Below are 15,588 nucleotides of genomic sequence, written 5' to 3'. Positions count from 1 at the left end.
ACGGCCGTCCGACTCCCAACTAGGCAGAGACACCCGAGTCCGCAATGTTCTATGATATCTAAGTATCATTTATATAGAAATACTGACATGATACTGACCACCAAGGAACATACTACTTTTATATGCTTCACAATCTTCACATACATTTTGTATACATGTCATGGCACTTTGGTAAATACGCAAATACGAACAGCCAAGTGGGGTGGTAGCATTGTACAAACTTAAAAATATGTTTTGGAACACAATCCAGTTTTTTTATTCTGTACTCAGAGCCACAGACACTACTTTTATTTTGTCACCTGTCAGTGAAATGTCACAAAAACATAACATAACCTATAAAACTATCAAATTAAAATAAAGAAGAAAATTGTGAATAAAAAGAAAAATAGATTTTACAAAAATGCATCGTTTTGCTAAAGTTTTACGTAATTTATCATATTCTAAGAATAAATATCGTATGAATGTAATTAGTAGTTCAATAAAATGTTTACAATATCCCTGTAGTAGAAGTATATTTTCCAATCAAGTTTTGTTTAATAAATTGTATATAGAAAATGAAAACGGTTACGCGTACAACATAATGACAAATAAAGGATATGCCAATCAATTTGCATTAGACAAAGCAAGCGATAAAGTAAGCCAAGCTGAGTTTGATAGAATAATGCAAGATAACCTTAAAAATAAAACACCTCAAGAGATCTTTCAAATGTTTTCCAAAATTGGTGCATACTGCTCCGAGCATAATATGTGTATATCAAATAAAATGTTTGATAACCATATTGATGTTCTAACTGACAATATTAAGTTTGCCAGTGATGATGAATTGAAATCACTATTTTATGCCTTAAAAAGATGGCCTGAAACACCATCCCCGAGGAGCAGGAACTACATAGAGGTGTGGGCGGCGCTGGACGACGAGTGCCTCAAACGACACACCGAGTGGTCTACAGACAAGATACTGTCTTATCTTTCCTTGTTCTATATGTTGAAAATAATAAAGGCTACTGATTATTCACAAAAGGTATTGAATAAACTTGCTACCAAAGCTAAACGTTTGACACCAGAACAACTTGTGCCAACATTTTTCTATGTGGGAGCACTCAGGAATCCCCCTTACGATATGCACAATCTGGAAATCCAACTGGCACAAAACATATCTTTATTAACTGTTGATGACTTAGCAGTTATAGCACTGGGTTTCTTTAAAAGCAAGACACCAATCAGAAGTATGGAGTTAATAAGTAAAATTCTTGAGAAAATAATTGAAAGTTCTAAAGAAATCCATGAGATATCACTGGCTGCTCTGCTGAAGCTTATTAGATTTTCTCTCAGAATTATGGCAAATGATGATCCATTGTACAGATTGCTCGGAGTACTAGAGGCTGAAGTGCCAAGATTGTCTCTCATGTGTTGTGTTCACATTGCGCTGGTGGGGACCCCTACATTAACTGTCCATGAGAGTTGTCTTGATGCCATTGCCAGAAAATTGATTTCTTCTATAGAAGATGCCAGATTAAAAGATATTGAACGCTTGGTATTAACTTATGGACTGTTTAGTTACAAACCAAAAACAGATACATGTTTATTTGAAATTATTACTGAAGAGTTGAAGAACCCCCGGAAGCAAGCCCAAATAGACAAGTATCCCCGGTGTTATGGTTGTTGTGTCTCTTATTTAGGACTTTTGGGAATATACCCAAAAGACCTTATCTCAAAAGTTTTAGATCCCAAGTTTTTAGAAAAACAATATGGAAGAAATCCCTTTGAGTATGGGCGGGAAATTCTTAGTTTACATAATTCAGTGAAAATATACTTTAATAATGATTCAGACATGAACTGTCTCACCGATAGAGCAGCTATTGTTATGGCCAAAAGGTACACTGATTATATGCCCGATCAGGAACATAAAAAGCAGTACAATATAACTGAGAAAATGATCTTAGACACAATGAGAGTTTTAAGAGAAGTCAGAGGAGGCCATCAATATGTCTTGGGAGACCATGTATTAACACATCATCAGAGAGGAGGTAATTTAAATTTTGAATTGACCAATACAAGTATACTTTTTAGGAATAAATAATTAACGATTGTCTTATGTTACAGATATAATCATTTGCAATGGAAAGGATGGGATGCCAGTTTCTGTTGAAGACATATTTCCAAAACCATTTGGTCTGATAAAAAGGCCACCCACTGATGATACATGGGTGGTCCTAGTGATTGCAGGAAGGAATGCTCTTCTAAAAAAGAGCAGACGGGCTACTGGACCATTGCAGCAAAAAATATTTGAGCTTCGACACATTGGATATAAAGCCAATATGGTATGCAATAAATATAAAATATTACAATCAGCATATAATGGATGCCATTTTTGTATTTCTTCTTTATCTACGGGTGGTCTACCAATTAGTTTTGAGTTAAAAATACATATACGAGTGAACCTGCTCGGTGAGAAAAGCTCTAACAAGCTTTGAAGTTTGTCACTATAATATGTAGGTACTTTATTAGTACCTACATAGAAAATCTCCCTCTCCGCATGCCTACTTCACTGGTTACTACTAAAGAGAAACTTAACATAATAAACGTGATTCAGAGTTAATTATTGGTTTTTGTTTTCAGATAAGGTGGGATGACTGGTCTACTCTTCAAACGGATGAAGAAAAAAAAGAGTATTTAAATAATTTAATAACTGAAGCTATTCAGATTTAAATTAATAAACACCCACTATTTAAGAACAACAACGAGTTTCTGTACTACACCCCAAAAATAGTAACTACACTACATTTAACTCATCAAGTCATCACTGAAAAAATGGGTGCAGCCTATGCTGGGTAGTAAGAATACTACCCTTCGAGATGAACACCCATAGTCGGAGTATAATGACCACGATGAACACCCTAGTCCCAGGATGTAGGTACCAAGTATACTTAAATGTACACTCACTGATACTAAATACTCAAATCCGGCCGACTGTGTGGAAAAATTACATCACTGCTGTTGGCTACTGGTGATGATGGAGAGAAGTAGGGGGTTGTACTATCTCTAACGAGACTCATGTTTTGTTTAATAGGTCGTTATTATTCTGAGATTATACTAAAAGGTTAAGAATTTGATTTTGAAACGCAGACCAAGCTAAAAAACAGCTGCTCGGCCGCCATATTGCTTTTAGTCCTCCGGTTTCGCGCCAGGCGTGCATTTTTCGTAATCGTAAACACAACATTTTTAATTATTGTGTGAAGAATATCAAGATACGCTTAGGCTCGCATTTGCAATACAATGTCGCATACCGAGGAGGCCATGGATGTGGCCGACGTGGGCGAGAATTCTGTAAGTTTTACAATGAAATGAGATCCCATTGTAGTGTCCCGTTGAACGTTTCAATTTATACCAAACAAAAACGGTTGTAGATCAGTGAAAACATGTATAAAACATTCCGATTCCCTTACAGAATGGGTCTTCTAGCGACACCACATCATCACGAGGAAAAGAAGGCGACTTCGAGAGTAAAATTGAAACAGACCGTTCAAAGCGTTTCGATTTTTTGTTAAAACAAACTGAGATTTTCTCTCATTTCATGACAAATGCTCCAAAAGCTGGTACTAGTCCACCCAAAGCGAAGGCAGGCAGGCCCAAAAAGAACAAGGAAGATTCGGCTGTCGAGTAAGTGCTGTACTTACCTATTTTATAGCAGTGAAAGTTTATTGACAAAATGTAGGTAACACACCCTGTACTGCATGCTATAAAAGACCCAAGTTCTGATAGTGTAGATTAGAATCCTGTTACTTCTACACAATTACAATAACATTACTATTTTTCAGTCACCGTCATCGAAAAACTGAACAAGAAGAAGATGAAGAATTATTGGCTGAAAATAACATCAAGCCTAAAGCCATTTTTCGCTTTGAGGCTTCACCACCATACATCAAAAATGGAGAGATGAGGGATTATCAAGTTCGAGGTCTGAATTGGATGATCTCATTATATGAAAATGGTATAAATGGAATTCTAGCTGATGAGATGGGTTTAGGTAAAACACTGCAAACCATATCTCTTCTTGGCTACATGAAAAATTTCAAGTATGTATAATTTACTCTTATACATTTGATATGTTTGTGTTTTAGTAGATAAAGATGAATATCTAGGTGAATTTATTTGTTCCAGAAATATACCAGGCCCACATATTGTGATTGTACCAAAATCTACTTTAACAAATTGGATGAATGAATTCAAGAAATGGTGTCCATCACTCACAGCTGTTTGTCTTATTGGAGACCAAGAAACTAGGGTAAGTAATGATCATTAGCATTTTAAGTACCCATAACTTTATTATGAAGTCTTCCACCACACCATAAGCATTATGCATTGCATATGTCGCAGGCATTTTGTAAGATCTCGCCGTTTACATACGGCGTCGTCAGTTTACAAACGCTCGCTGTTTTGTAATATGCCGAAGGCAAAATGTATATTGCCGTGTCATTTTATAGTATGCCACAACATTTCATTCACAATCCATACTTACTTACTTACTTACTTATTCCCAATCTCCGCTGGGGAGCAAAGGGCCGAAGTGAAGCGCCGCCATTCTTTACGATCTTGGGCCAGCTCAGAGACATCCGCCCAAGACATCCCCGCCTGGCCCATTTCCTTGTTCACAGAGCGCTGCCATGTCTCTCGCGGTCTGCCGAGTCTTCGTTTACCGCCCTCGGGGTGCCATGTTAGCGCTTCCTTTGGGACGTCTTCAGTACGCCTGAGAACGTGTCCTATCCATCTCCATTTGCGTTCTTTTACGGTTTCTGCTACAGGTTTTTGATGTGTTCTGCGCCAAAGTTCCTCGTTGGAGACAAAGTCAAACCAACGGATCCCTAGGATATTGCGTAAGCATCTGTTTACGAAAACCTGTAGCTTGTTCGTGGTTTGAACCGTTTTCTTCCAAGTTTCGCAACCGTAGAGGAGAACGGTCTTTACGCACGCGTTGAACAGGCGGATCTTGGTTTGGAGACGGAATGCGGAAGACCTCCACACTGGGCTTAACATGGCAAAAGCTCCACGGGCTTTGTTAATGCGGTTGCCGATATCCTCGTCAGTTCCACCATTTGGTGTGATTTTGCTTCCCAGGTAGGTGAAAGTGTCAACATCTTCAATTGGTTGGCCGTTGATTTTAAATGGAGTACGGTCCGCAGTCATTACTCGCATTGACTTTGTCTTTTCTCTGTTGACATGCATGCCCACTCGGTTACCCAAATGGACGAGGTCATTGAGTTTCCTTTGCATATCAGCGCTATTTTCGGAGAAAAGACAAAGATCGTCCGCAAAAGCGAGATACTCCAAAGATGTTCCATCGGACCAATCCAAACCTCCTTTGCCATTCTGCTCCATCATATCCAAAATTACTTCGGTAATCATGATGAAGAGTAGTGGGGATAACATGCAGCCCTGCTTGACGCCAATATTGGGGCTTATTGGATCGCTCAGCTTCCCTTCGTGGATTACTTGGCAAGTGTAGCCATTGTAGGCTTCCTTAATAAGGTTTCGCATTTTATTCGGAACGTGAAAATATTTCAGCGTATCCCATATCGCTGACTGGTGTACCCTATCAAAGGCCTTCTCAAAATCCACAAATGTCAGGAAAAGGGCCTTTTGCCACTCGGTTGATGCTTCCAGAATTATGCGGAGTGTGTTGATTTGGTCCGTGCAATTTCTTCCCCTGCGGAATCCTGCCTGTTCACTCCTAAGATGTTCATCTACCCGGTTTTGGATTCTGTAGAGGATGATGGCATTTAGTATCTTGGACACTATAGGCAGTAATGTGATCCCTCGCCAGTTTCTACAGTCACTTAGGTCGCCCTTCTTTGGGAGTTTGACGATTGCCCCCTTCTTCCACTCCTCGGGTATCTTCTCTGTCTCCCAAATCTTTTCGAGGACTGGTTTCAGAATGCCTACTGTTGCAAGCGGATCGGCTTTGAGCATTTCCGCTGAAATATTATCGAGTCCTGGTGCCTTGTGACTCTTGAGCTTCTTGACCGCAGCTAATATTTCAGCTATGGAAGGTGGACTAGCGTCGAAGTCTATATTCTGAGTGTGCCTTGCGCAGTTCAGCTCGGCTTCTACCCCATCGTGTTGGTCGACTCTGAGTAACTCCTGAAAGTACTCCTTCCATCTTCGCAATACTTCGCCAGGCTCACACAGTAGCTTTCCTGTCTTGTCTTTAACAGGGCGAGAGGGTTTTCGTGGTTTCCGCGTGATTTCTTTTATGACTTGGTAGAGTGTACGGGTATCTCCCTTGTACGCTGCATCTTCGGCTTTTCTGGCCAAGTCATCTCCCCACTTTCTTTTATCACGTCGTACTCCCCGTTTCACTTTTCTCTCCATGTCCCTGTACTGCGCCGCAGACGTGTTCCCGTGCAGCAGAGATTTGGCTTCTTTTCGCGCATCTATCAGTTGCCATGTTTCAGCTGTGATCCAAGGTTTGGTAGTTTTCCTTGTGGTGCCAAGAATACTGTGTCCGGCTTCGAGATATCCCTCCTTGACCTTGCCCCACATAACATCTAAAGAATCCTCCTCATCGAAGTTGAGGTTCCTCAGATTTTCTCGCACCGCTTCGCCGAATCGTTCCCGGGTCTCATCATCCTGAAGTTTCGCTACGTCATATCTTCTGGGTTGAGTTTCAACTCTTCTATGAACAGCGGCAAGCTTCAGTCTGATTTTGCCCACTACTAGATGGTGGTCACTGCCAACGTCAGCCCCTCTCTTGTTCCGTACATCTAGTAGTGAGCTCCTCCAGGTCTTGCTGATCGTGATGTGGTCGATCTGGTTCTGTGTGCGTCCGTCTGGTGATACCCAAGTTACCTTGTGGCACTCCTTATGAGGAAACAAAGTTCCACCGATGACTAGGCCATGCATCCCGCAAGTTTCAATGAAACGCTCGCCATTGTCATTCATGGTTCCAACACCGTGTTTCCCCATGATCATTTCTAAGCTGCTATTCTGGCTCCCTACTTTGGCATTTAAGTCTCCCATCAGTACTACAATGTCTTTCCTCTTTATTTCGCGAAGGGTCTCGTCGAGTTGCAGGTAGAATTGGTCTTTCTTTTCGCACTCAGTATCTTCTGTTGGGGCGTAGCATTGTATAATGGAGACATTTCTAGCTCTTGTTTTGAAACGCGCGGTAAGTATACGCTCGTTGATTGGTTTCCAGTTGAGAAGGCACTGCTTTGCAGACTTGTTTAGGAGAAGGGCTACTCCATATTCGTGCTTATCCTCTTCATTTGGTTTTCCAGAGTATAGCAGTGAATAGCCATCGCCCACTGTTTCTTCACCAAAACCATTCCAACGAGCTTCGCTGATGCCGAGAATGTCAAGACTGAACCGTCTGGCCTCCCGAAGAACTTCTTCAAGTTTTCCATCTCTGTGCATTGTCCTAACATTCCAGCATCCAATTCGGGTGTCCGTTTTCATGCCAAAGGTCGTCGTTTTTTTAGCGGTCCGGTTTTTTTCTTCGTCTTCGGTTTCTGTGATAATTTTGTTTCAGGTAGATGAGTTATCAGCCCGTCGTACCCTAGTCTATTGGTGGGGCTGCCACCTCAAAGCCTTAAGACCGGCTCGGTTTAGTACGGGTAACCTTCCCTGTGAGTAGATCCTGTTTTAAGGCGCAGGATACTCGCCCTTTGCCCTTCTATCCTCGGCAACTACAGCACTAGGTGGCGGTCGCACCGAAGTGCGGCTGTAGCAGTATCCAGGGTGCACGGCGCGGACGTGGATAGAGCGGACTGGCCGGGTTCTGCTAGTTGGTAATTGTGTCCCGCCACTGACACAGCAGAAGGAATTCTGGTATTTTTTAGACAGTTCTGACCTCACAATCAGAGACTATCACCAGTCCATAACCCAGCTTCGCCATGCTGCGTGGTCGGAATAAACACAGCATGTGGAAGAGTATATTGCAAAGAAACAAAACTCAACCAACCCCTAATCTAACTCAACAACCCAATCCATACGCCGTTTACATAATGCCGCGGCAAATTGAAGAACTTAGTTCTGGTTCTTACCACGCGCGGCGCTGTTGATCACAACAACAAAAATGGCGTCAAGTAGTGGTTTTGTGAGTCAATAAATACTCAAAACAGTGCAAATATTACGAGTGTAGAAGCATTTTCACCAAATAATTGTGACTTTAAAGTCATTTATTATAGTGCAGGAGCAGTAAAAAGGCCGTAGACAAACGTCAAAGTTTTTGAGGTTATCCCGCACCTAAAAACTAGTACGATATCCATAGATCCCGGAGTACGGAGGACACAAGGCAGGATATCAAATTGAAGCTTCATAAATTGTTTAGTGCATTCGGGCACCAGTGTTTGTTTTTATCTGGAAATCCCTAGTTTTATTGTTCTGCATAAATGACTACGTTTTTTATCTAAATGTATCTTTTTATTAAATATTTAAACTTATGTAGTACCTGCTTAGGTACCTTTTTTAGAAAACAAAAGTAAAAAGTCTTACTTGACATCCTGAAATAAAGTCCGATTTTTCCATTTATTCAAAGTTCAGACTGTGTTTTATCATGGTCACCCTAAAACTGCAATCAACGTCGAAACCAGAACGATTGAACGAGTTATCAATATGCCTTCGGCAAATTACAAAACAGCGAGCGTTTGTAAACTGACGACGCCGTTTGTAAACGGCGAGATCTTACAAAATGCCTGCGACACATATACAGTTAAAAATTTAACTCAAATTTTATCTCAATGTTCACAGAATACATTCATCCGTGAGACGCTAATGCCAGGCAACTGGGATGTCTGCATTACATCCTATGAAATGATAATAAGGGAGAGGTCAGTGTTCAAGAAGTTCACCTGGAGGTACATGGTCATAGACGAGGCTCACCGCATCAAGAATGAGAAGTCAAAACTGTCAGAACTGCTGAGAGAATTCAAGAGTATGAACAGACTGCTCCTGACCGGGACACCGTTGCAGAACAACCTCCATGAGCTCTGGGCTCTGCTTAACTTCTTGCTGCCTGATGTCTTCAACAGTTCTGATGTAAGTTGAGCTGTTTATGATTTTATATACCTAATTGTGTTTGAGGATATCTAATCTGTATATCATGTCTGTAGCATCTGAGAGCTTTGAACCTTTAATGAATGAATGTAAGATTAAACTTAAAGTTGTGTTAAGCACCTACAATTATGAACAATCAGAGAACTTGTTAGTTACAATTAAGTAAATTCCACCAATTTCCAATTTTCTGCACTACAAGCACTTTTGCATGTTGCATGCTTAGTTTAGTTTAATAATATATTTTCTTAATATTTGTTTAAAAATGGAGCAATAAAATTTGTTTTAAACAGGGAGGGAGCTGGTGCCTGAGATACAGGCCACCACCTAGTTCAGGCCCCAGCGCTCTTAAAACTTGTACTGTGCTTAGTCCTAAGTCAGTTTGTAATTTAATTTTAAGTTGTGTACATCTATTTATTGTATTAGGCTAAGCTTATTGCTCAGTAAAAATTTATTTATTTATTTATTTAGCAAAAAGTAGTGGAGTCAACTAACAGTAATATCTGCATCATTTACTGTTGGTAAATATAATGTTGACACAAAACTATTTAGCTTTAAATGTTTGTTTTCAATTTTAATTCTAGGACTTTGACTCATGGTTCAACACAAATGCGGCATTGGGAGACAACCAATTAGTATCAAGATTGCACGCGGTTCTGAGACCCTTCTTACTTCGACGTCTTAAAGCTGAAGTAGAAAAGAAATTGAAACCCAAGAAGGAGGTTAAAGTATATGTGGGTCTCAGTAAGATGCAGAGGGAATGGTACACAAAAGTGCTCATGAAAGACATTGATGTTGGTGAGTAAAGTTTTCTCTTAGGTAATTTAACAATACTCCAAATTCTTACCTAAAACAAAAAATATCGCTATGAAATTAATTACTGTGTTTTTGCTATTTATTTATTTTTACAAAAAAAACAAGTTATTAACATTGAATGATTGTCAATTCCAGTGAACGGCGCCGGCAAAGTCGAGAAGATGCGGCTCCAGAACATTCTTATGCAGCTGCGCAAGTGTTGCAACCACCCGTACTTATTCGACGGCGCGGAGCCCGGCCCGCCCTACACCACCGACTCGCACCTCGTCTATAACTGCGGGAAACTCGCCATACTTGACAAACTGCTGCCTAAACTGCAGGAGCAAGACTCGAGAGTGCTCATCTTCTCACAGATGACCAGGATGCTGGATATACTGGAGGATTACTGCCATTGGAGACAGTTCAAGGTATGGAATTTATTATCATTATTATTGATTGCTATCATTATCCTTGCCTTGTTGTTATTTACCTTCCAAATCCGACTCAGGGTAATTTAATCATTTCTGTATGTTTGCTGAAACACTTGCGATGCGATGCAATATGGAAATGGCTGTTTCATCAGTCAGGAGATCATTCATCAGACAAGGATAGATCCCATCAATCCATCTGCCATTTTGTTATTGTTTCTTTACTGGCATACATCATATTTCTATCACATCCGCTCCCATAATAAAACCATATTTCACATTTATACTTACTGTAATGTATGCCAACTCACTCTTCACTCCTATTTCTAGTACTGCCGTCTGGACGGCCAGACCCCCCACGAGGACCGCAACCGGCAGATCGAGGAGTACAACGCGGAGGGCAGCGAGAAGTTCATCTTCATGCTGTCCACACGCGCCGGCGGGCTCGGCATCAACCTCACCTCGGCCGACGTGGTCATTATATACGACTCCGACTGGAACCCGCAGATGGATCTGCAGGCCATGGATAGAGCACACAGGATTGGGCAGAAGAAACAGGTGCGTGGGATTGTGTTTTTTCCTAAATCTGTCAACTTACTACCACAAAAACTTTTTTTTACCTTATTAAAATAGAAACTAAATTATGTAAAATATACCTCCTCTTATCGTACCTGGCTCAAAGCTAGCTGCATTACCTCGCTGTACAGCCAGATAGATTCTTTGAGCCAGATACAATCCCGGATGCTTAGTTGACTATATGATGAACAGAATATTACACCAATAATTAACATACAGTAGAGTATTTATACATATGTTTACGTTTTTTACACTTTTCACTCATTGCAAAAAAATTCAACAGGTCCGCGTATTCCGACTGATCACAGACAACACGGTAGAAGAAAAGATCGTAGAGCGAGCAGAAGTGAAGCTTCGTCTCGACAAGCTCGTCATCCAATCAGGACGCCTCGTGGACCAGAAGAACCAACTGAATAAGGATGAAATGCTCAACATGATCCGACACGGAGCCAACCACGTGTTCTCGTCTAAGGATTCCGAGATTACCGACGAAGATATTGATACGATTTTGGCTAAAGGAGAGACTAAGGTGCGTTGTTTTGATTCGTTATACTTTTCTTCATCATGATCAGACCGTAATAATTCAGCCACTACTGGCTACTTTTCTACTTCCGCCTGCCACCTCGTGGTTTTACACTCGTTTACTCTCTCGGAGATAAGTTCATTTAGAAACTATTAAAAAACATTTCTTCTTTTACAGACAGAAGAACTGAAACAGAAGTTGGAATGCCTGGGCGAGTCGTCGCTCCGAGCGTTCTCCATGGACACGCCTGGCGCCACCACCGACTCCGTCTACCAGTTCGAAGGTAATCTAGCATTTCACTGACTCTAAAATACTTACATCGAATTGTTCACTCTCCACTGCCGCACTAAGTTACTCTGAAATATTTTTACGACGTCTCGATTTGAAGGGCCTCTTGCCACTAAAACATAGTCATGGGGCTGTAAAATTAATTGGCTGGTTTAATTATTTTGATGCTAACACCGATACACTTGTCTTGCTGTCTTACATTTATTTACCCATGAAATCGATACTTATTAAGAGTTATAATAAAACTTGCTGTTCCAGAGTGTCAGCTAACTCCATACTAAATTTAATTAAAATCGGTTCAGCCGTTTTCACGTGAAGAAGTAACAAACATACAAACACACATACTCACAAACTTTCGCCTTTATAATATTAGTAGGATACTAGCTTTTACCGGCGACCTTTTTCTAATGCGAAGTGCGGCAATATAATTGTAGGTAACTATCTGTTTCGCTTAGGAAAACTAATCTATTTCGTTCACGCCCAGGCGAGGACTATCGAGAGAAGCAGAAGCTGATGCCGCTGGGCAGCTGGATCGAGCCGCCGAAGCGCGAGCGCAAGGCCAACTACGCCGTCGACGCGTACTTCCGCGAGGCGCTGCGAGTGTCAGAACCGAAGGCGCCTAAAGTACAGGTAATCAAGTGTCACTGTAGATAGACGGTGAATTTACTGGATACCTAGCACGAGACGCAAGACCCGCAAAACAATACGAGACAAAAACCATGCATCGCGCTCGTTCATGTCGCATAGCCTCTAGAGCAAGCGCAAGGAAAAAAAATTGATATGCAGCTGCGGTAAAATAAAGCACCTATTCAATGCATTTCGATTGAGGAGATACATAAAATAACTGTGTTGATTCGAGTTTTCGGAAAGTTTTTCGGCATAGGGGAAGTTCACTCATGAAATTTCATCCACACTAAAGTTATGGTCCTATGTTGCAGGCTCCCCGACCGCCCAAGCAGCCGATAGTGCAGGACTTCCAGTTCTTCCCGCCGCGGCTGTTCGAGCTGTTGGACCAGGAGATCTACCACTACAGGAAGACTCTTGGGTAAGACCGCTTAATTGTATTATTCTTATTGTGTCCGTAACAAACACAAGAGGTAGACAAAGTTTTGTCACCATGTTGAAGGATTGGCCAGACAGAGAAGAGTGTTTTGTGTATCCCCAAGGGATGCGTAAGAAGCAGGCAGTGTTGTAGTGGCAGAAAAACGGAAACGTTGTCGTTATAAAGTTACCTGTAGTGCGATCACCATATAGGAAAGTCGTTGGAATTTTTATACGTTTTATTAGTTTCTAACGTTACCGACACGACATGGACGCTGATCAAGATGTCATACAAAATGCCAACAAATTACAGCACTTGTGATAGGCCTACTGTTCCTGCCCTAAGGTCGGTAGATCTTTCAAGTGAAAAATGAATGCATTAATTTATGAATGTCTTCGACAGATACAAAGTGCCAAGAAATCCCGAGTTGGGGCCGGACGCCGCGAAGATTCAAAGAGAAGAGCAGCGGAAGATAGACGAGGCCGAATCACTCACAGAGGAGGAGCTCGCTGAAAAGGACAACCTTTTGACACAAGGTACGACGAAGGTTTTTTAAATAAGTACTAGTAAACATACTACCAATTATATATTTATCCTCAATCGTTTGCATCGCGCTTGTAACTCTAATAACTTAACCGGTTGTGTCCCTAGAAATACATATCGCGACAACATTAAAAGATTTTCGTTTTTAGGATTCACCAACTGGACAAAGCGAGATTTCAACCAGTTCATCAAAGCCAACGAGAAGTATGGCCGAGACGACATCGAGAACATCGCTAAAGACGTCGAGGGAAAGACCCCAGAGGAGGTCATGGAATACTCGGCTGTGTTCTGGGAGCGATGCCACGAGCTGCAGGACATCGACAGAATCATGGGACAAATCGAACGCGGCGAAGCGAAAATACAAAGAAGAGCCTCAATAAAGAAAGCTTTAGACGCCAAGATGGCGAGATACAGGGCGCCCTTCCATCAGCTCAGAATTTCCTACGGCACGAATAAGGGCAAGAATTACGTCGAAGAAGAGGACAGGTAATGGCAATATTTATGAGATTAAATAACTCGTCAAAGTAAAGCCTAAGTGCTTTGTTACCTGAACCTTTTTGGGGCTTAGGTAAAAAGGTACTACTTTACTTCGAGTGCTTCAGTAAGCAAAATAGGTACAGATTATTTTAATTAAGTTTTATTAATGGTTCTTTTGGAGAAAGCATTATTTAAAAAAGGTTACGGTACTGGTTGGGTATCTCAATACCTAAATAAAAGCTGAGTTAAAGTGAAAGCTAAAAGTAGCTTTTAGCATAAATTGCTAAATAATATCACAGAGAATTTCATTTGTGAGACTTGAAATTAATTTGGTTTCTTCGGCTCTGGACGATTGGATGAATTGTTCTAACAGTTGACGTAATAAGTGTCGTTATCGGGTACCAGTTACAAGACGGGCCGACAAAATGTAACACGCTATAAAAGAATTCCCATAGTGTTAACGCCTTGCCATCAGTGCAACTATAAGTGAATGACGTTCCAACCAACTTCAGACATGAATCGCAGATGAACCGTTTCAGACTCTACCGTCCAATTACATTGCTTGAGCGGAGTTTTCACGCAATTTCATTGGTCGATGTTTTACCTCGCACTCCGCTCCTCTAGCCCTTTCCGCTCTGGAGGACAGGCCGCCTAATTCCCCCCCTCTCCCCCAGGTTCCTAGTATGCATGCTGCACAAGCTGGGCTTCGACAAGGAGAACGTGTACGAGGAGCTGCGCGCCAGCGTGCACGGCGCGCCGCAGTTCCGCTTCGACTGGTTCCTTAAGTCGCGCACCGCCGTCGAGCTGCAGCGGAGGTACTTATTTTTATTTTATTTATTTATTTTTATTTTGGCTTTATACAGTCATAAGTTATGAAAATATAAGTTTAGAGGCTTACATATATGGACTCGGAGAGCCGATAATTAAAAAAAAACGCTAGATTTTCTTTTAGAAATATCCAGAGAACTATCGACTAGTGAACTTATAACAAAATTTACCGCCTCTATATTCCTCTAGCAACGTGTAATGTGCATTTACAAGATGCCACGTATTTTTATAAGCTGATGATAGATCCATATCAGCGCTGCGTATACCGGATCTTGAAGTTGTTATTTGTTTAATTCTAAGCTAGCCAGTCTAGCCTACCTACTCCTCAAAAGTCGATTTGTTTTTCTGAATCGATTATAAAAAAAAATATATATAAGTAAATATCTGTCTTGATTTAACCTATACTTATCCTAAATTATTTCAGATGCAACACGCTGATCACGCTTATAGAAAGAGAAAACCAAGAGTTGGAGGAGAAAGAGCGCGCGGAAAAGAAGAAAAAGAGCGGCGCCCCCAACCAGAACACTCCCGGAGGAAATGCGTCTAAGGGAGCAAGCGCGGGCAAGCGCAAGGCTGACAACACGCCCGACACCGCACAGAAACAGAAAAAGAAGAAAAAGTAAAATAACGTAACTGGCAGGTTGATGACGATGAACAAGTTTAGTATTCATAGTGCAACCGAGTACGGCCAACCGATCCCTCAACGCCTACTTAATTTGCTATAAGTTTTTTTTACGAGACTAGGAGGACTCAGTTTGGTGGCATAGTACAATAAACTTATTTATTAATCTTGATAATGATAATAGTGTTGACATTCCTTTTCTGTGTTGGTTGTGTGTCCGATGATTTCTTAGTCTGATTGAATCTCCGCCCTCTGATTATGCTGATTGAAAGTGTGTTTCTAATTAAAAGTGATATTTTTAACCAGAATCGGACCTGAATAATTATGAGAAATTCCAATCTGTGTAACTTTTATTACCTACAATAAATCCTAGTTGCCAAAAGTTTTCACTTTTTCTTATCACATACCTACCTAA

At 41.1% G+C, this 15,588-nt stretch overlaps 2 protein-coding genes across 2 annotated transcripts; both read left to right on the top strand.

The window, feature by feature from the left end:
- Positions 1–295: 295 nt before the first annotated feature.
- Positions 296–2,738, top strand: LOC105386321. The gene is made up of 3 exons (XM_011556846.3): positions 296–2,027; positions 2,104–2,321; positions 2,620–2,738. Exons 1-3 carry the CDS (start codon positions 401–403, stop codon positions 2,707–2,709), a joined length of 1,935 nt encoding a protein of 644 aa, XP_011555148.3. The 5' UTR covers positions 296–400; the 3' UTR covers positions 2,710–2,738.
- A 414-nt stretch (positions 2,739–3,152) lies between these two features.
- On the top strand, positions 3,153–15,185 carry LOC105386330 (chromatin-remodeling complex ATPase chain Iswi). Its single transcript, XM_011556855.3, has 16 exons — positions 3,153–3,327; positions 3,449–3,660; positions 3,819–4,076; positions 4,162–4,285; positions 8,749–9,036; positions 9,636–9,849; positions 10,003–10,274; positions 10,605–10,832; positions 11,134–11,379; positions 11,551–11,656; positions 12,146–12,291; positions 12,600–12,706; positions 13,106–13,239; positions 13,396–13,732; positions 14,398–14,538; positions 14,976–15,185. The coding sequence occupies exons 1-16, from the start codon at positions 3,277–3,279 to the stop codon at positions 15,172–15,174; spliced, it is 3,063 nt and encodes a 1,020-aa protein (XP_011555157.1). The 5' UTR covers positions 3,153–3,276; the 3' UTR covers positions 15,175–15,185.
- The last annotated feature ends 403 nt before the right edge of the window (positions 15,186–15,588 follow it).

The sequence above is a fragment of the Plutella xylostella genome, chromosome 13 (assembly GCF_932276165.1).
Source record: "Plutella xylostella chromosome 13, ilPluXylo3.1, whole genome shotgun sequence".
Lineage (NCBI taxonomy): Eukaryota > Metazoa > Arthropoda > Insecta > Lepidoptera > Plutellidae > Plutella > Plutella xylostella.
Note: the sequence above shows the minus strand (reverse complement) of the source record. Positions and strands in the feature narration are given on the sequence as shown.